Genomic DNA, 21,294 nt, shown 5'->3' on the forward strand with positions numbered 1-21,294 from the left:
TGACATTTAACAGCTTTATTGATTGGGTAGGATTCCTCCAGGACTGTTCTGCCCCAAGGGAACTCAGTAAGCACACCCAGGTGAGAACCTGCAAGTGGGCAGTGGTGGTGGGCCTGGAGTGAGTGTGTGCTGGGAGGGGCCGGAGAGGGCCCGTGGTGGCCACTTCAGCAAGGCCTTTAAAGCCACAGTCAGAAGAGGAACCATTATCCTGAAGGCAAAAGAGATAATTGGAAGGCATAAAACAAGAATGTTCAGGCCGGGCTCAGTGACTCATGCCTGTAATCCCAGCACTTTGGAGGCCTAGGCAGGTGGATCACAAGGTCAGGAGTTCGGGACCAGACTGGCCAACATGGTGAAACCCCGTCTCTACTAAAAATACAAAAATTAGCCAGGCATGGTAGCGTGCACCTGTAGTCTCAGCTACTCGGGAGGCTAAGGCAGGAGAGTTTCTTGAACCCGGGAGGCAGAGGTTGCAGTGAGGTGAGATTGTGCCATTGCATTCCAGCCTGGGTGACAGGACAATACTCCATCTCAAAAAAAAAAGAAAAAAGAATGTTCATTGTGTTTTATGAGACAATGGGATCTCAGTTAAGAGGCTTTCCTGTCGATCAGTTGGCCTTGTGAAAAGCTTTTAATTAAGTGCCTCAACTATAATGGCCAAGTCAACTTTTTGTATAATAGCTATTCCATTTGTTTGTATTTTAAATCTAGAAATTTGATACACAGATTCTTCCCCCAGAAAGCTGAAAGGGCCAGAGTCTCTGCTGTCGCTGAAGCCTGTGTGGGAGTGAGGAGGCTGTCCCAGCAGCCCAGCCATGTAGCTGGTCCTGCAGGCCGCAGGTGTTGGGCACATCAGGAGTTAGTCCTGCTCATGCTTTATTGAGAGCCAGGGGCCCAGCTGGGGACAGGCCTTCTCATCCTGACAGGGTCTCAACCCCAATGTAGAGCATTTGAGGTTAAGAGCACCTCCCAGCCGGGTGCAATGGCTCACGCCTGTAATCCCAGTGCTTTGGGAGGCCGAGGTGGGTGGATCATGAGGTCAGGAGATCGAGACCATCCTGGCTAACACGGTGAAACCCCGTCTCTACTAAAAATACAAAAAATTAGCCATGCGTGGTGGCGGGCACCTGTAGTCCCAGCTACTCAGGAGGCTGAGGCAGGAGAATGGTATGAACCCGGGAGGCGGAGCTTGCAGTGAGCCAACATCACGCCACTGCACTCCAGCTTGGGCAACAGAACGAGACTCCGCCTTAAAAAAAAAAAAAGAAGAAGAAAAAAAGGAGCACCTCTCACCCCCAAGCCAGAACGCACTGGCTGTTTTGGGGACAGGAAGGCCTTCCATCCTGGGGTGTTGCTGATTCTATCTCAAGTATTCACAAGTATTTTTCTGTCCCTCCATGCAGGGTCTGCAGGACACACACAAACACTTGTTAATTTCCCCAGCAGGCAGTTTAATGAGCTCGCGGTGTATTTTTTACACGATCCAGTTGTCTGGCAGATTGTGGCTGATCAGCCACCCCCTTGACTACTGCATCAGAACCCCATTGGAAATTGCATCTCCCTCTAAGCTGATCAGGTTTGACTGACCCAAGCGCCACAAACATTAATTAAATGATTTCTGTAGTCCCAGCATTATACCAAGTGATTTTTAACATGTTTAGTTTTTAACATAGTTTTTTAATACATGCACATGGTTAAGATAATGTAAAGAGTACTGAAGATTATGTAATGAAAAGTAAGACTAAAAGTAAACTTTCTTCCTCCTCTACCCCAATTCTTCATTTTAGAACTTCTTAGAAACTAGTCAATTTCTTATGTGTTGTCATAGAGATATATTTTGCATTTGCAAGCATTCTTTATGAGTGTTTAACAAAAATGACCAGGTGTTCCTGTGTAATTTTTTCCTTTCAAATATATCCTGAGGTTGGTAACGTTGCCCCCACGTTATAGGTGAGTTCCTTGAGACTGTGAAAGTCACTTGCCCAGTGTCACACAGTGAGTGGCACAGCTGGCATTTAGATGCTTATGTAGAGCCATAGGCATTCAGACTGGGAGTTCTAGTTGTAAGTAGAATTGAACCGACTAATGCCAGGCGAGCTAACAATTGGATTCTCCAAGAAAGTTCGCTTTTGTCCCACTTGATACCGATGTCTTTTTTATATGTTGGCTTATTTATTTAGATGAAGAATGAGGGCTTCGCAACAGAGAGGAATATCCATGCAGCTTCCCTCTCCTCCCTAGCAGTTTAGTTCTGGCCCCCAAATTGCACACACCACTGACCAGACAGTGTACAGCCAGACCCTGCTCCCAGAAGGCCACTTAGGGACCAGCGGTGGTTACTCAAGCTGCCGCCCAGCCCAGCTTCTTACAGTGTTCACACGTCTGGGGATGTTTTGGCTTCTTGTTGGTGCTCGAGCCCCCGTGCAGATTGGCAGCCCAGCCTGGTCTGTGTCTTTACCTGCCCCAGGTGCTAGATAGGCGCCAGCTCTGTCAGTGGCCGTGCACCCTTTGGTAGAGGTTGGAGCTGTTCCACACAGGGAGCAGAGCAGATCCATTCTAAGCCACCTGGTGTCCAGAGGGCCCGAACTCCCGTTCCAGGAGGAATGGAGATTCCCAGAGGCTTTCCCAGCAGCTCCATCATGACAGCAGCAGTGACCACTGGGGGCATCTTGAAACCAGATGGACTGTTTGCAGTCTCAGTGGGAGTTCTCAAAAAGACTCATCAGAATGGTCTCGCAGGTGATTGGTAGGTTGGGAACGAGGTACCTGCTGCATGGGGACTCTGGCATGAGGTGTCTTTGTGGCCAGGGCTTCATGGTGGTGCCTCCCAAAGGCCCTGGGCACCTCCTTGGGAGAGCTTTGAGAGGGGACATATGTACCATTTAGAAGGTATTGTCTAATGCACTCTTGCCCACAGAGAAGTGCTGTCTGAAGCCCAAACCCTGTTTTTAAGTTACAGTTGTTTAAGGTATTTGCTTAGAATTTTAGTTCCTGATGCTAAAAAACTGAGCTGCATTCCATGACTTTTGCACTGATCATTTCTCTTAATTGGCAGGTAACAAGGAGGGAGCGTATTCTTCCACCTTCTGGGTGCTGCTGAGTATCTTCCTAGGAGCAGTGGCCATGCTGTGCAAAGAGCAAGGGATCACCGTGCTGGTGAGAGCCGCGACATGGCCGCCGGGGCCTGCTTTTTCTGTGTATCCTTTTCCCTCCTATAAAGACATCTGGGGCTGGCCCTGCCTTTGTGGCATTCTCCACGCCTTCATCCCATTGCTGGCCTGAGGTGATGACCTTTCTGGGCAAATGACTTTCGCTGTCACAATTCTGGCATTTCAGATGGAGAACTGACTGTCTTCCTTGACAGTCATGTGCAACTGGCGAGAAATGGTGAATGAGGAGTTCTCAGGGAGCCACGATGAGTCCTTTTGAGAGGCCCTATCGAAAGAGATAAAAGAATGGTTTGAGTTTTCTGGGATGCTCGTACATATTTCAGCAGTCCTAGATCACCTAGGACTGACTTCATCAATCGTTTTGATCTCAGATCTAGAAAGGGTGGCGGATAGTTTAGTAATGAAGAAACAGGGCCGGGCGCCATGGCTCACGCTTGTAATCCCAGAACTTTGGGAGGCCGAGGCGGGCGGATCACCTGAGGTCAGGAGTTCAAGACCAGCCTGACCAACATGGAGAAACCCCATCTCTACTAAAAATACAAAATTAGCCAGGTGCAGTGGCACATGCATATAATCCCAGCTACTCAGGAGGCTGAGGCAGGCGAATCGCTTGAACCTGGGAGGCGGAGGTTGCGGTGAGCCAAGATCATGCCATTGCACTCCAGCTTGGACAACAACAGCGAAACTATGTGTCCAAAAAAAAAAAAAAAGTAAGAGATGAAGGAACAAGAGTTTTGCAGCCACTCAAAGCCTCACGTGCACACACATTCTGTCTCTCTTCTCATCATTCCCCCACCGCCAGCAGTTACCTATGGTTATAGTTAACCATTACCCAAGTGCAACTTCAAGCAACGCTGGAACCAAAATGTTCCATGGTCACAAATGTTTGACCTGAAATTAAAAGATTACTAACTAGTATTTAAAGGAGAATCTGTAATGCTGCTAATGTTTCTAGTGGGACTTTGTTCTCAGAAGACTCTTTTTATGCCAGATGTGCTGAGTAATCACGTGTTTTAACTTCGAGCCTTGAAGTCTCTCTCTGTGTAATATGGTGCATACACTGTATTCTCTTGGGGTATGTTGTTTTCCTGGAGAGAACCTGTACCTCGGCTTCCACCGGCAGCGTCGAGCGGGTCGGGGAGAGAGCTCTCTGAAGCGGAAAGACATCTACCTTTTCAGTCCGATCTGAGTAGAAGCTAGGATTAAAGACCCAGGAAAGGAGAGGTGTTGAAATCCTTTTTTCTTTTTCTCCATTCTAACCAGTTTGCTGCTTTACATTATTAGAAGAAAATATAGAAGTTAAGGTTGTGAACAGAGGTAGAAAAATGGAAAGATGTGGAATTTTTTCTCCTTTTTTTTTTTTTCGAGACAAAGTCTTGCTCTGTCACCCTGGCTGGAGGGCAGTGGCACGATTATAGCTCACTGCAGCCTCAACGATCCTCCCACCTCAGCCTCCCAAGTAGCTGGTACTGTAGGTGCATGCCACCACCTCGGCTAATTTTCTAAAATTTTTTTGTGGAGATGGGGTCTCCCTGTGTTGGCCAGACTGGTCTCAAACTCCTAGCCTTGGGATTACAGGCATGAGCCATCGTGCCTGGCCGAGTCGTGGGATTAGAATGATCATATAGAAATAGCTTGGAAAGGAAAGAACAATTAAAGCTGTTTGGGGCTTGATACAAGTCAAGGCAAAAATCAGTAGTTGTATTAGGTTGTATCTATTAAGATTAAGCTAGCAAGGAGATGGTATAGGGAGAATTACCGTGGAAAGATACTTGAATTTCTGAGTTAATTTTCTTTAAATTTGCTCTAAAACAGTGTTTCTCAACCTTGGCACTATTAATGTTTTACAGCAGACAATTCTTTCTCGTAGGGGCTATTCTGGGCTTTGTGGGATGTTTAGCGGCGTCCCTGGCCTCTACGTACTGAGTGCCAGTGGAACCTCTCAGTTGTGACAACCTAAAATGTCTCCAGACAGTGCCAGACACCCCCTGGGGGGCACAACCCTCCCTGAGAACCACTGGTTTTAGAACCTTTCCCTAATATGAAGTGTGGTTTGAGGACCAGAAGCATCAGCAATATCTGGGAGCATGGTTGGGAATTCAGGATCCCAGGCCCCACCCCCTCCCCAGGCCTGCTGAGTAAGAATTTCCCTCCACAAGATCCTCAGGAGGCTCCTCTGTGCAGTATTTTATTTTATTTTATTTTATTTTTTATTTTTATTTTTATTTTTATTCGAGACAGGGTTCTCTCTTGTCGCTCTCGCTGGAGTGCAGTGGTGCAGTCTCAGCTCACTGCAACCTCCGCCTCCCGGGTTCAAGCGATTCTCCTGCCTCAGCCTCCTGAGTAGCTGGGATTACAGGCATGTGCCACCACGCCCGACTAATTTTTGTATTTTTAGTGGAGATGGGGTTTTACCATGTTGGCCAGGCTGGTCTCAAACTCCTGACCTCAGGTGATCCACCCACCTCAGCCTCCCGAAGTGCTGGGATTATAGGCATGAGCCACTGCACCTGGCCTCCTCTGTGCCGTTTTTCAGGAGCAGGAGAGAATTCAGTTGAATTTACATGAATAAAGATACAGTGGAAGGTAGCTATTCTCAAAATTGGATTAAAATGGGGCCATTTTGATGAAGCATTTAAGAGGGAAGGGGGCAGTCTTGTGTTTGGCTCAGGCCTGTTCACCACATGACCCTGCCTTCCCTTGGTAACTGTCCTGCAGCTCACAGGAAGACTGTGAGAAGACAGTGGCTGCTACACAGGGAGCATCTGCCTTCTAGAAAGTGGTTTTCAACCAGGCGGAAACCGTCTTCTGTGGCCCACTAAGATCATGTCTCACATGGGTGAATAAAATCAGGATTCTTTGAACTGATTAACCCAGCACTGGCCCATGTATCGGATAATTAGTGGCTCCCAGCATTTCCGGGAGAGGGTTAAGTAGGGATGTCATCCTTGCTCTGAAAACCACAAATTACCACTGACTTCTGATGATGTGTGATCTCCTTTGCTGCAAAGAAGAGCATATTAAAGAGACCCAAGTCATTTAGGGGCAGCTCTAACTATATCCACTGAGCATGTGCAGACCACGTTATCCAGATTGAGCAGGGAGTTCTGTCGATGACGTTGCCTGCAGCAGTGACATTTGTAGAAAGTCCATTGCAGGAGAGAGAATAGAATCCAAGGCCCATCTCTGCTTTCGCCTGTAACTACAGGTTTAATTTTACCTGCTAGAAAGTAACTATCGTGGTGCAATTGGAAACTGTTAACATAGGTGGACAGCTAATTGAAGTTGTTGTTCCCTTCATGGGTCATGGGCAGAGCTGTAAATTAATAGAGGTAGCCATCCTCCACACCACGGCCCCACCTGGCAAAGGCCTGCTCTCATCAATGTGTGGTTTCCAAAGTCACCTTGGGCATCTCCATTCCAGCCAGCTGGAAGGGGAAACCATGTGGGAATGTGTGCCCAAGTTTTACAACCAAACCTCCAAAATGGTACACGTCACTTCTCCCACATTCCATAAGGCTAGAACTCAGCCCTGCGACCTAGCTTAACTGCAGGGGAGGCTGGGAGATGTCATCTAGCTGTAACCCAGGGAGAAAACTACCAGACAACTAGATTTCTGCACAAGAGATCTCCAGAGCTCCATCAGAGATTATCATGTATGTTCATCCCATTTATAAAGATGCCGAAGTCCACTGGCACTTAAGGTTCACTTACGTGGCTGGGTTTTTGAGGTTGATGGCTGCCTTTATCTTCCAGTATGATTACTGCCCAGGAGAAGAGTCTGTTGCATGAACTAAAGGACTGTTTTATAGTGACCAAAAGAAGCAGGGGGGAGGGATCTCTTGAGGGCTTTTTCTAGGAATCCCAAATTTCTAGTTATCCTGAATCTTGTAGAACTCCTACACATAGACTGTGAAATCATTACTATCAGGGGCTTAGTAAATAATAAATATGATCTATTACCTTGAGCTAATTTCATAGAAATGGAGGAGGGCTGTTTTGTGTTTTTTTAGAGAGCTGCAGAGGTCTTCCGTGATTCTCTATGTGTTCCTTGTCTAGATGGAGTAATGAAATTGTGAAGTCTAATTGCTGTCTAACAGAGCCACACTCTCCCGTGGCTGATTGTCTTGCTTTGCTTTCTTAGGGTTTGAATGCAGTATTTGACATCTTGGTGATAGGCAAATTCAATGTTCTGGAAATTGTCCAGAAGGTACTGCATAAGGACAAGTCATTAGAGGTGAGTCTGCACTTTTATCTCCAGCCCAGACATGGAAAATGTCAAGTACCAGCTGATTTAAAATGCCATTTTCAAATATTCCTTGTGATTCTGAATTCTACAATAACCAACCTTTTAAAGCGCGGTGTTGAAGTAGTTCAGGCAGAATTGCTGCACGTCTGTACCTGGCTCAGCCACACTTTTATTTGAAAATCAGCCACCTCTGGGGCTTTGCGGTGTCCTTGCAGAGTCCCGGCATGCTCAGGAACGGGGGCCTCCTCTTCAGAATGACCCTGCTCACCTCCGGAGGGGCTGGGATGCTGTATGTGCGCTGGAGGATCATGGGCACGGGCCCGCCGGCCTTCACCGAGGTGGACAACCCGGCGTCTTTTGCTGACAGCATGCTGGTGAGGGTGAGTTCGGAGCCTGCCACTCCCTGGACTGTTTTCTTCCCCCACCAGATTCCCAGATCCCTCACCCCTCCTCCTCGTCTCACTCCCCTCCACGCCAACAGACTCCCCAATACACGGGCCACCTCCATGTTTGTTTGCGATCACTGAAGATGTTCTGGGATGAAAGCAGGTCTTCCTGAGGGGCTTGAAAGGGCGTGCGGAAGCTCTTTGCATTTCTGTTCTAACGAGGAGTAAAGAGGGTGGTTCCTTCTCACATAAGGGTCCTTGCCAGTCCCGTGAAAGGGCTCCCTAACCCTGCGGCTGGGTTAAGACTAAATATATAACCTTGTTGGTATCTTTAGAAGACTGGTGGTATAAGACTATTCTTTTAGATTTGCCTTTTTTCTAAAGGCAGGAGTATCAAGCCACAAATTCTTAGCTGTGCATTTCATAGAGACCAAAATCAAGAGAACAGCCATCGAACCCTGTTATGTTACTGGGTGCATAGGTGACCCTGGGGCCTCAGATTTCAGAGGTCATGGGCTTCAGGCAGCAAAGAGATCATAGCTTGGCCAGAAATATAATGAATGTATTGCATAGTCTGGTGGCTTTGCCATATTTTTATATACCAAAATCTGAATGCATTTAACACATTATAGACTGCAGCCTGTATTACAACTTGTAATACAAGTTGGCAACATTTTAGTTGATACAACTGCTTTCATTGAACAGAAGCATATGAGTGCCTCAAAAGTGAAGTTAGTGCATATATATATGTTTTTTAAGTTCAGTATCAAATAAATGTTTGTTTTCTTTTTGACCGACAGGCCGTAAACTACAATTACTACTATTCATTGAATGCCTGGCTGCTGCTGTGTCCCTGGTGGCTGTGTTTTGATTGGTCAATGGGCTGCATCCCCCTCATTAAGTCCGTCAGTGACTGGAGGGTAATTGCACTTGCAGCACTCTGGTTCTGCCTAATTGGCCTAATATGCCAAGCCCTGTGCTCTGAAGACGGCCACAAGAGAAGGTAAGAGGCAGCACTGAATCTTAAGTTCCACGCTGGTTGAGTCAGAAGCGTTTTGTGAAATCCTGCGCTGATCATTTTAACGATTTTGTGGAAGTCACATCTAAGGACATTTGTTTCAAATGCATATTTATGGCTAGGATGAGTTCCACCATTCGGAATCCATGGCTGGCTTCCGCGGGTGGGGAGCGAGGCTGGAAGAGGGGCTACGGATGACTGCTTCATCCCTCCCTCCCCCTTTCCCCAGGAAGTAGCATTTTGCGATCCTTTTCGCCATAGGTGGTAAAGAGTAATTTACGGTCAGAACAGAGAGTGTAATTGATGTGTGTTGTGCCCATTATTGCACAATTCTTCCTTAAAACACCCCAGTGAACGCTGCCGTGATTCCTTCTGTTGTTGCTGGGGACAAAACAAGCCACTGCCCCAAAGAGACTGTTCTTTCTTGATGGAAAAAAAAAAAGTTATTGAGAAAATAATTGGGGAAAACAAATGTGTTTCATGAAAAAGAAAACTGTTTAAGGTGATTTCTTTTAAGCCTAAGTGTTTATGGAATTAGTAATTTCTCAAAATAAATTAAGTTTTACGTTTACCTGTGTCTTAAATCGGTTGGTAATTCTAAAGAGCCACAAACTTTCGTCCCCGTTCCGTTATCCACAGAAAATGGGATTTTTAAAGAAATACTGTAGCCACAGGGCCCAGGAAGGAGCCACCAAAATGGACCTAGAGTCTTAATTCATCCTCTTGCATCATAGGGGACATTGGGAATGATCAAGTGGTTCTAGAAGTGTTTCAGTGCTCAGCTTCGTATCTCCCTGACTGAAATTTATGGTGACGTAGCAACCAAACAATGGTATTTGTTTATTTCAGATTTCATAAACTTTAAACTGCTTCAGTGTTATTATTCTCATTACATTTTGGAGGAAAATTTTTTCCCCATGAAAACTGATTGGGACAGTTTTTGAATTAATTGAGACCTACAGTGTCCACTGAACTGTTCAGTACCTAAACGGGTTGAGGCATAGTAAGGAGTAGAGGAATTAGTAAGGCCTCAGAAATGTGGTCATTCTAACTTTCTCCACACGAATTGTCTAGCTTTTAAGTTTTACCCTTAGACTCTGTGAAGTGCCTGAGGAATATTTTTATGCCTTATCCACATGCTGCCACATGCTAAACTCTCTCTACCAATGATATCCTTTGGCTGAAACAATATCTTTTCTCTGTTGATGCCATGGAAAAGAAAAGGTCTTTAGCATTAATTTAATGTGGAGTAGGACGTTTTTCTTGAGAAGTCTGGAAATAACCATTTATTTAAATACTTTTCATCATCCAGGATCCTTACTCTGGGCCTGGGATTTCTTGTTATCCCATTTCTCCCCGCGAGTAACCTGTTCTTCCGAGTGGGCTTCGTGGTCGCGGAGCGAGTCCTCTACCTCCCCAGCGTTGGCTACTGTGTGCTGCTGACTTTTGGATTTGGAGCCCTGAGCAAACATACCAAGAAAAAGGTATCAGCCGCCGGGCGCGATGGCTCACGCCTGTAATCCCAGTACTTTGGGAGGCCAAGGCGGTGGATCACGAGATCAAGAGATCGAGACCATCCTGGCCAACATGGGGAAACCCTGTCTCTACTAGAAATACAAAAAATTAGCCAGGCGTGGTGGGGGGCGCCTGTAGTCGCAGCTACTCAGGAGGCTGAGGCAGGAGAATGGCGTAAACCCGGGAGGCGGAGCTTGCAGTGAGCCAAGATCGCCTCTGCACTCCGAGAGTGGTGCTGATTGATGGACAAAACGACCAGAAGCATCTCACCGGTGACATTTACCATGTCTCTCTGTTCTAAGAAACTGATTGCTGCTGTCGTGCTGGGGATCTTACTCATCAACATGCTGAGATGCGTGGTGCGCAGCGGCCAGTGGCGGAGTGAGGAACAGCTTTTCAGAAGCGCTCTGTCTGTGTGTCCCCTCAATGCCAAGGTACCTAGCTGCCACATTTCTTTTAAAGAGACCTTACTAGGATATCTGTTAAGTTCTTGGGCTGAATAAGAACATTTCCTGTCATACAGTATTTAATGTAAGACATGACCGAATACTTGGGTTTTCCTTTGTTGTGTGTGTTTTTTTAATGATTTTGATAAGATTCATTAAAATTCCACTCAGCCAAAATTGAAAAGAAATCATTTAAAAGCAGACAATATCAATGAAATAGATGACTCTAATGAGGTGTTACTCATCTTCCAGATGATCTACTCACCCTTTGAAGTAGCTTCAGGGGAGGTGACATTGCGTATTCAGACTGAGGGTGGCCACGGCACAGATTCTGACGTCTAGAGCACACTTTTCAAAAGCCACTCTCTAGTGATAGCATTAACTAGCCTCCTTCAAGCTATAATTTAAAGAGGTAGTAATACCTACAAATTGGCAATAATTTGGTTCAGGAAGTTTAAATTATGCTATGTGCTGCACAATAGTACACATTTTTGTCACCTTTGGGTCCCCTGCTTGTGATTTTTTGGGGGTCAGATTAGGTAAACATAAATGTACATACAGTCATGTGCTATGTAACAATGTTTCAGTCAGTAGACTGCATATAGCATATATATGACCGTGGTCCCATAAAATTATACCTTTTTTTTTTTTTTTGAAACTGGGTCTTACTCTGTCACTCAGGCTGGAGTCCAGTGGTGTGATCTCGGCTCACTGCAGCCTCCACCTCCCGGTTTCAAGGGATTCTCCTGCCTCACCCTCCTGAGTAGCTAGATTACAGGTGCCTGCTACCACACCCAGCTAATTTTTGTATTTTTAGTAGAGACAGGGTTTCACCATGTTGGCTGAGCTGGTCTTGAACTCCTGACCTCAAGTGATCCACCCACTTCAGCCTCCCAGATGCTGCGTGAGCCACTGCCCCTGACCAATATTTTTACTGCCTCTTTTCTATGTTTAGATACACAAATCCTTACCACTGTGTTACCACTGCCTCCAGCACTCAGTACAGTCACACGCTACGCAGGTTTCTGGCCTAGGAGCAGCAGGCTAGACCACACATAGCCTAGGTGTATAGTAGGCTGTACCATCTAGGGTTGTGTAAGTACACTCTATGATGTTCAAACAATGACAAAATCACCTGACAATGCATTTCTCAGAATGTATCCTTGCTGTCATTAAGTAATGCGTGACTGTGCTCTAAAATTGGCAATGTTTTTGGTTGAAGCAATCTGGTAGGAATTTTTTCACTTGTATTCTTGATGAATCCAAGCTCTTCACTTGACTAGCTGGTGCCCCTTTGGGCAAAACTACACTTTTTAAAACTTTCCATGCCCTTTCCTATCAGAATTGGATAATACCCATCTGCTGGGTTTGTTGTTAGGGCTGAATGAACTAAAATGCCCTCACATGGTGGCCAGCACATAGTAGGTGCTCAGAAAGTGTTAGCTTTTTTTTTTTTTCCCCTCTGAGACGGAGTCTCGTTCTGTCACCCAGGCTGGAGTGCAGTGGTGCGATCTCAGCTCACTGCAACCTCCACCCCGGGTTCAAGCGATTCTCCTGCCTCAGCCTGCCGAGTAGCTGAGACTACAGGCGTGCGCCACCATGCCTGGCTAATTTTTGTATTTTTAGTAGAGACGGGGTTTCACTATGTTAGCCAGGCTGGTCTCAAACTCCTGACCTCGTGATTCGCCCAGCCTCGGCCTCCCAAAGTGCTGGGATTATAGGCATGAGCCACCGCGCCCAGCCAAGTGTTAGCTTTTGTAGGCTCATTTCAGTTTGGGTTTGCATTATGTTGAGTAGAATACTATTTGCTCAAAATGGGGGCCAAGGGAGTTAGGTTAGAAGAATTTCCTGTTAGTATAGATTATTATCATTAAATAATGATTCATTCTGTCTTAGGTCCTCAGAATAACAGGTGCCTAGATTGCTTAAATGCAGTCCTTCTGGGTGGAGACGGGGCACTCTCTGGATCTGTTTCATGTGTATGTTCCATATTTAAGGGAAAGAATGATTTCAGACAAAATTATGTAAACAAATCTAATGAATAGTTGACATCTTCTTATGAACCTTAAGTAAAGAGTAATATATAAGAGATACTGGCTACTTATCTTTTTCTTAGATTAAAATCTCTCGTTCATATTTTACAGTTAAGAGACTTAGATAAAATAATGAATTACTTTCAGCTTTTATCTTTAGTTTGATTTGCTGATTTATCAATTTATTTTATGCTACCAAAAATAAATTGCCTGTGATTTAATTTCATAAACATTAATAGATCTGCTTTATTTTTCCTTTACTGTTTGAATCATAGTAATTGCCCCTTCTATTTGTGGAGTTCCTCATCACAAGGAGTTCAGATTTCTTTACAAAGGCTCTATAATTCATCTCTATTATCCTGTCACTCAGCTTTTTAGAGAGAGAAGGTATTATTTTCTCTGTTTTCCCAGAGGAGAGAAACTGAGGCATAGCAAGATTAAACTGACATTATCTAGGTTAGTAATGTAGGTGGCTCGAGAGATACTTGGTGTGCATGTGCCCAGGTGCCTCTAGTAAATAAGGGGGATGGAACACAGGTGATGTCTGAACCCAAAAATCTGCCCAGGAAGTGATTTCATATGTGACAGGCTAGAAAACACAGGGTGTGCACTTGTGGGCATGCACATAAGTATTAGGAGAAAGAGGGTAAGAGTGAGACAGAGAGAGGGAGAGAATGTGGTTTCCTCTTCTTAATTTAAGGAATACATATAAGACCTCATCTTCAAAATGGACCCAGTGGTAATAGTCCTTTCTCAAGAACATTTTTCAATGATACTATTCAATATAAGCAGGATCGAGATTTTCAGGGGTTTCTTTTTAAATTGAAGTGTCATAAAATTATCTTTACTTCTTTTTTTTTTTTTGAAAAAATCTAAGTTAATTTTAGGAAAGAAATCTCAGGAAGACACTGTTTTCCTTCAGTCCCATTATTATAGATGACATATATTCTATACTAGTTTCATTTGCTATCTATTAAATATAAAGTAAGAAACTGGCAACTGGCTCTAGTTTAGGGCCAGATGTATGAGTTAAGACTCATCTTTTTTGAGAGATTGCAATGTCAGTGTAGGTAGTGCGGGTGCCTGGGCTGCATGTAAATTACCCACAGTGCCTTGCATATGGTAGACACTCAATGTTAGTTATTGAATTGAGCCAAATGGAAATTGAATTCACTGAGACTACTATGGATGAGATACCAAGTATACTTATAATCATTTTTATAGTTTTTAAGGCTAAAAAGTATGTCATACTATCAACTCTGTGATACAATTCTGTAATAAATTCTGTTAACAATGAAACAGATCATATGCCACAATGAGGTATTTTCTTCAGGAGTAAGTGACCCAGGATGCTATAGGATTTTTATGCTTTCAAAACATTTTAAGTTTAACATTAGATGTTGCCAGAATATTTATAACAAATCAGCCCTGGTATTAAAGGTGCCTTTCATAACCAATGCTCTTACTTTCTTGCGTTTACATGTCACTGGGTTGTAATGGTTGTTTCATCTTCAACTTCTCCTGTGCTAGTTCATTGCCTCAGCGTGTGCATCACAAATGCTAGGGGAAAGTTGAAGAATCAATAAGCTTTTCCAATCATTTGTATTTCAGGGAAACAAAAGTCACTCTCTAAACACTATTTTAAGTGACCTGGTTGTGAGATTTTTGTTCTGTTTTGTTTTGTTTTGCAATCTAGGCAGCTATTTTTTATTCAAAGAATTCCCTCTACCTAACCCATAGGATAAAGCTGGCCTCTGGGTAAACCTGTTTACCAGTTCTTAAGGATGGCCTGCCTTCTAAGGCTGTATCAGATTTTTAACTAGTTCCTGTTCGAGAGTCCCACATCCTTCTCCCTTGATCTTCTGGTCTCTGGCATTCTGAGTGTCTAACAGAACACTGTCTATACTGCAGAGGGCGGTTGAACTCTTTGTCTGGGCTTTTTATTGAGAAAACAGAATTTGCCTGGAACAAAGGGAAACAGCAGGAGCTTGGGGCGGAAGAGGCCGGCGTCGTGTTGATGTCTGAGTGGAAGCTATATTTGTATTCTGAGGACCACAAAGACATCACTGGCAGATTGGATTATCTGACCCTAGGTTCTTTTGTGCATAGGAGAGGAGGTAAAGTCATATGTCCAAGCTGGGTTGGGGAAAGCTCAAATTCTAATCATTTAGAGCACTTTTCTCAACACACACTTCACCGATAGCATTAACTGAGCCTCCTCCAAAATACAGTTTAAGGACAAAAATGCCTGTGAATGGACAATAATTTGATGCAGAAAGTTTAAATTCTACTGTGTAGTGCACAGTAGTACACACATTTTTATCACCTGCGATTTCTCTGCTTGTGAGTCCTTTCATCAGAGTGGTTAAACATAAATCTACATGCTTTTAAATTGGCCGTTAAGAAAACCTGTTAATACGCACTGCTGCATACTCTTCCAGAAATCTAAGTATGTTTGAGGAAGTGCTGTCACTGTAGGTTAAGATGGATAAGGCAGGATGTGGTTGTGTTTTCAGGGGTCATTTGAAAGTAGTGTTCTGACATAATGTTACTTGAATGTGTTTAAACCATTTCTGTATTTCTAGATTTTGTTAGTCTTCTCAGGCTGCTATAAACACACACACACACACACACACACACACACACACACAGAGAGACACAGAGACACAGAGACACGATTGGGTGGCTTAGACCACAGTTTATTTTCTCACAGTTGTAAATGATGGAATTGGCAGATCAAGGTGTCAGCAGGGTTGATTTCTTGTGAGGCCTCTCTCCTTGGCTGGCAGACGGCGCCTTCCCCATGTCCTCACGTGGTTTGTCTTCTGTGCACACACATCTCTGGTGTCTGTGTCCTTATTTCCTCTTCCCGTAAGGACGCCATTCAGACCGGATTGGGGTCATATGGATGGAGGCCCAACCATATGACCTCATTTGACCTTACTTACCTCTTTAAAGACCCTACCTCCAAATACATTTTCATTCTGGGGTGCTGAGGGTTTAATGTGAACTTTGGGGGACAATACCATATAAAAAGAAATGTGATTTTACTTAGGAAAAAGGCCAGTGGTATGAATGAATGGATCTAGAAAGTGCCTCGAGCAGTCACCCTCATCGTTCCCCAGCACTGTAATCAATGTGTATTATCTAGTGGGAAGAAACACAGGCTTCAGAGCCCGGTTCCAGTCCAACTTCACAGCCCTAGATGAGATGCTGAACGGCCCCGAAGCAGTTTACCAACTCAGAAGAGAGGGTCACAGCAGCCACGGCCTTGAGCCACCGTGAGGAGAGACTGCGATCACACAGCACGCAACACCACACCCGGCTGGTGGGTGCCACTCGAGGTGTGCCAGCTACACACCATCTTACCATTCACCGTGACTGTTGTTAGCAGCACCCACACTTCATGTTTCTGATTGAGTTTCTATAGCATCACCTCCTCTGGGCTTGCTACTCCCTTTGTATTGTAAAGTCCCAAAAGGAGCTTTTGGTCATCAACAAATACTTTTTATTTTTATTTTTATTTTGTGTGTGTGTGTGTGTGAGACAGAGTCTTACTCTGTCACCCTGGCTGAAGTGCAGTGGCTTGCTCTCGCCTCACTGCAACCTCCATCTCCTGGGTTCAAGCAATTCTCCGGTCTCACCCTCCTGAGTAGCTGAGACTATAGGCGTGCACCACCACGCCCAGCTAATTTTTGTATTTTTAGTAGAGATGGGGTTTCACCATGTTGGACGTGCTGGTCTCGAACTCCTGATCTCAGGTGATCCACCCACCTTGCCTCCTAGAGTACTAGGATTACAGGCATGAGCCACTGCGCCCAGCCAACACATTCTTTTTATTGTAGTCTTCTTGAGCTTGTGTAGTCTTGCTGCCCTGGGCTTAGTTCAGGTCCCTACTTTTTTCTTTTGTCAATTATTCTAAGCCCACATATAGTTGAGAAACTACCAGACATTGGCTTCCCTGATGCCCTCATTCCAAGGTGACCTGAGAATTCCTAGTAAATTGGCAGCTGGGAGCCCCGTTCCATCCAGCCTACTTCACCCCCTCTTCAATCATTGAAAATCCTTTCCTCATTCTCTCTCTTTTTTTTTAATGGAGGTAAAATTCATATAACATGAAATTATCCATGTTAGTACCTCAAAAAATTAAAAACAGAATTCTGTCATCCAACAATTCCATTTCCAGGCAAATACCCAAAAGGACTGAAAGCAGAGACTCAGAGAGATATTTGTACACCCATGTTCATAGCAGCTTTATTCACAACAGCTAAAAAGTAGAGGCCTCCCAGGGTGTCCATCCAGGGACAAATGGACAAACAGAATGTGGTGTACTCATGCAAGAGAATATTATTCAGCCACAAAAGGAAGGAAATTCTGGCACAAGTGACACAAATGGACAAATCTTGTACAATTCCACTTACATGAGGTACATGGGAGTCAAATGCGTAGAGATGGAAAATGAACGGAGGTTGCCAGGGTTCGGTGGAGGGGAGAATGGGTACAGAGTTTCAGATTTGCAAAATGAAAAGAACTTTGGAGATGGATGGTGACCGTGGACTTCCACGTCGGCCTATCCTGTCCCCCTAAACAAGCCTGATCGCCCATCACGTCTCTTAAAAGCCATCACACACATTCTGTCCTGAATGTTGGGAACCTACCATTTGTTCTTGACACACTTCCCTCTCTCCTATCAGTTGGTCACCAGTTTCTATGCTTTTTGTTTCCTCACTGTTCTTCAAACCCCTCCACAGATTCACCAGCACCCTAGTTCAGTATGCTGACCTCTCTCCTAGGACTGCAGCCACAGCCTCCCCGGAGGCCCTGACATCTGCTTCTCCCCCACTCACATCCCTTTCCCACCACGGGATTTGTTTCCTATGGACATAAACCTGATGACGACCTCTGCCACCCCCGCCCCGGCCTCCTGCTCTGGGTGGAATTGTGCCTCCCAAAGGCTACGCTCCAATCCTAACCCCTGGGACCTGGGAGTATAGTCTTTTTTGGGAATAGGGTTGTTGCAGATGTAATTAAGATGTCAGTTAAGATGAGGTCATCCAGGAGGATGATGGGCCCTTAATCCAATGTGACTGGTGTCCTTTGAAGACAGGGAGACAGACAAGAGGTGAGATGGTCATGAAGACAGAGGCAGAGGTGGGAGCGAGGCATCTGCAAGCCAGAGATTACAGGCAAGCACCATGAGACAGAAGAAAGGCCAGGAGCAGTCGCTCTCTCAGCCTGTGATAGGACCGGCCCTGCCAACACCGTGATCTCAGCCTCCGGGACTGTGAGAGAAGTGTGTTGTGTTAAGCCCCTCAGTGTGTGGTGCTTTATTGCTGCAGCCCTGGGGCACTCACACACTTACAGACCCTGCCCCGCCCCAGCCTCGTGGCTCTGAGGACAACGACTGATCCAAGCCTGCCCTTGCCCAGGGTTCCCTGCGAGCACAGCTGCTCCTCCTGGGCTCTCTAGCGTGCATCCCTGCTCTGCGTGCTCCAGCCACACTGAGGCCTTTGCTCAGACCCTGTGAGAATAATACCAGAGACAGGGTGGCTTCAACAGCAGACACTCACTTCTCACAGTGCCAGAGGCTGGAAAGCCCATCAAGGTGCAGGCAGTTGGTTGTGTGGTGAGGGCCTGCCTCCTGGTTCACAGACGGTCTTCTCACTGTGTCCTCACGTGGCAGAAAGGGGGCATGGGAGCTTTCCAGGGCCTCTTTGACGAGGGCACTGATCCATTCATGGGCCTCCACCCTCATGACCCAATCACCTCCCACAGGCCCTGCTTCCCAACACCATCACATTAGGAGTCAGGATTTCCACATTTGGATTTGGGGAGTCCATAAACATTCTGCTTAGAACAGATACAGAGTAAAATGCTCTTGATGCTAGCTATAGAAGAAAGGTGTCATCCAAGAAAGGGCCATATTTGCTTAAATGGGTGGACGGAATCATGCTTTCTTCCACTCATGTCCACATGAGATTGGACTTTGTTATCTCAACTCTCGTGGAGTGTGTAGGTGAGGGGGATTTGAGGTTTTGATGATAAAAACAAGCCAGGTGTGGTGGTGTGTATCTGTAGTCCCAGCTACTTGAGAGGCTGAGGCAAGAGAATCCCTGAATCCCAGGAGTTCAAGGCTGCAGTACGCTATAATTGCACCTGTGAATAGCTACTACACTCCAGCCTGGGCAACACAGCAAGACCCCATCTCTAAAAATCAAAAGTAAAATTTTAAAAAGCCAAGCTTTGTAGTTTTCTGGCTTTCTCTGGTGAGGTCTTTAGTTATTTCCCTTCTGTTGTGCTTTAGAGATGTACCATGCCTGTACCCCCTTTCTTCTGATCCTCTTACAGGGTTGGAGATGAAAGCACAAGCAACTCCTAAACCCTGTAAGGTTTTAGCTAAAGTTCTGGTGGGTGATTTTTTTCCTCATCCTTTTGTCTTCAGTTAGAAGATGTGATGGGGTCCAGGCTCTGAACAAGAAGTCTATCTGCTGATGGCCCAGTTATTCTCTCTCTGCAGGTTCACTACAACATTGGCAAAAACCTGGCTGATAAAGGCAACCAGACAGCTGCCATCAGATACTACCGGGAAGCCGTAAGGTATGGCGAGTATGTCTTACAGAGGAATTATGTACACAGTTCGTTTTCACTTTCTGGTATGAAACACCCATTCCTTTAAAGACCCCAACTTTACAATATCTTTGCCGATTCCTGAGAGTTTAGTAAAAATTTACACTGAGTATTTAATGGTCAGCTTGGTTTTTCTCTCAACTTCCAGATTAAATCCTAAGTATGTTCATGCCATGAATAATCTTGGAAATATCTTAAAAGAAAGGAATGAGCTACAGGAAGCTGAGGAGTTGCTGTCTTTGGCTGTTCGAATACAGTAAGCATTGTTCTTATAATTATGCTAGTGACAAAGAAAGGAGCTCCTGCATTCCGTCGTCTAAGCCTTTTGTCTTCTTGTTTATCTTTGTGAAAACTGCTCCTCTAGGCCAGACTTTGCTGCTGCGTGGATGAATCTAGGCATAGTACAGAACAGCCTGAAACGGTTTGAAGCCGCAGAGCAAAGTTACCGGATGGCAATTAAACACAGAAGGAAATACCCAGATTGTTACTACAACCTCGGGCGTCTGGTAAGCTCGGGGTGCCATGCCTGCGGAAGGAAAGATGGGTTCTTTTTCTTATTTATAATAAAATGACATAGTGACACCCACCTACCCCATACATTTTATGAAGTTCTTTCACATGTTTTTATCTCATTTGAAGGTAGCTATTTGATTTCCTTATGAGTAATTTTTTAAAGCTCTCATTAGAGAGCAGTGCAGTGTGAATTAGTCAAGTTTAAGAAGTCACCCAGGCAAAAGGTTAAACCAAGGAATAAATTAAAATGTTAAAAATCCCATCCGCCCTGTAAAACAGTGCTCCAACGGGTAACTTCCTGATAAACATGGGTTTCTCTGCTTTTAAAACAAAAATTGAATAAGAACAGAAATTAAATAAACAAATCCGTAGTATGATTTCTGAGCTCCCTTGTTCTCCTTCTTCAAGGGAGCAGAGCTCTTCATCTGCAGGGAGCATTTCTCCCAAAAGCAGCTTTGGAGGGCACAGGATTTACTTAAAAGGGCTTTGACATTATTTGGTGGAAATAAAAAATAATGTGTTCTATAGTAGCTTTATATTTTTGGTTATTGACAGGATGTTTGTGAAGATCTAATTGCTCTTGATTTTCTTGACAAAAATAAAATGAGACACACACACAGCAAAATTCTTAAAACACGAATGGTTGTATTCTTCCTATAATCAACCATTTAATTTGGTTTCAAGAAACCAGATATGTATGTTCCTAATATATTTAGATGTATTCGATAAAAATTGCTAATTAAAAAAAATTTTGTTCATTTTAACCAAACTGGAATATATCCATAGTGATGTGACTTTCACGGAAGTTTATATGTAGATTTCCAGATTTTACCCAGCTTAGCCTTACAGGTAGGAAAGTATCCTCGTCTTCTAAAGAGATACCTGCTTACCCTCATTTTAAAGGCCTGAAGCTTCTTGGTTTTGTTTATTTTTTTGTTTTGTTTTGTTTTGTTTTTTGAGACAGAGTTTCACTTTAAAGAATTCTTATGTTGTCAAAACTGGTAGTTCCCTTTGCTGCTTGTTGTGGGTGTGATGGCTTTCAAGGATACTTCATGGAGCTGGAGCGCTTGGCTGCACACAGGCCCTGAGAGCCGGCTCTCCCAGTGGCACGGCCGCGGTGCGTGCCATAGCTTCTGGAGGTGGTGTTTTGTTTTGTTTTGTTTTGTTTTGTTTGAGACAGAGTCTCGCTCTGTCACCCAGGCTGGAGTGCAGTGGCGCTATCTCGGCTCACTGCAAGCTCCGCCTCCTGGGTTCATGCCATTCTCCTGCCTCAGCCTCCCGAGTAGCTGGGACTACAGGCGCCCGCCACCGCGCCCGGCTAATTTTTTGTATTTTTA

General features: G+C 44.8%; 1 protein-coding gene across 4 annotated transcripts in view; it reads left to right on the forward strand.

Moving 5' to 3' along the window:
* TMTC4 (transmembrane and tetratricopeptide repeat containing 4) overlaps window positions 1-21,294 on the forward strand; it is a 72,508-nt gene that overhangs the window by 25,194 nt on the left and 26,020 nt on the right. For all 4 annotated transcript variants that reach the window (XM_011993776.1, XM_011993778.1, XM_011993777.1 and 1 more), the window contains 9 exons: window positions 3,056-3,156; window positions 7,315-7,407; window positions 7,635-7,799; window positions 8,606-8,808; window positions 10,136-10,307; window positions 10,641-10,772; window positions 19,335-19,414; window positions 19,593-19,700; window positions 19,809-19,950. In XM_011993776.1, coding sequence (XP_011849166.1) covers window positions 3,056-3,156; window positions 7,315-7,407; window positions 7,635-7,799; window positions 8,606-8,808; window positions 10,136-10,307; window positions 10,641-10,772; window positions 19,335-19,414; window positions 19,593-19,700; window positions 19,809-19,950 — 1,196 coding nt within the window. The remainder of the gene's footprint in view (window positions 1-3,055; window positions 3,157-7,314; window positions 7,408-7,634; window positions 7,800-8,605; window positions 8,809-10,135; window positions 10,308-10,640; window positions 10,773-19,334; window positions 19,415-19,592; window positions 19,701-19,808; window positions 19,951-21,294) is intronic.

This window comes from Mandrillus leucophaeus, unplaced genomic scaffold (assembly GCF_000951045.1).
Source record: "Mandrillus leucophaeus isolate KB7577 unplaced genomic scaffold, Mleu.le_1.0 Scaffold434, whole genome shotgun sequence".
In the NCBI taxonomy this organism is placed as follows: domain Eukaryota; kingdom Metazoa; phylum Chordata; class Mammalia; order Primates; family Cercopithecidae; genus Mandrillus; species Mandrillus leucophaeus.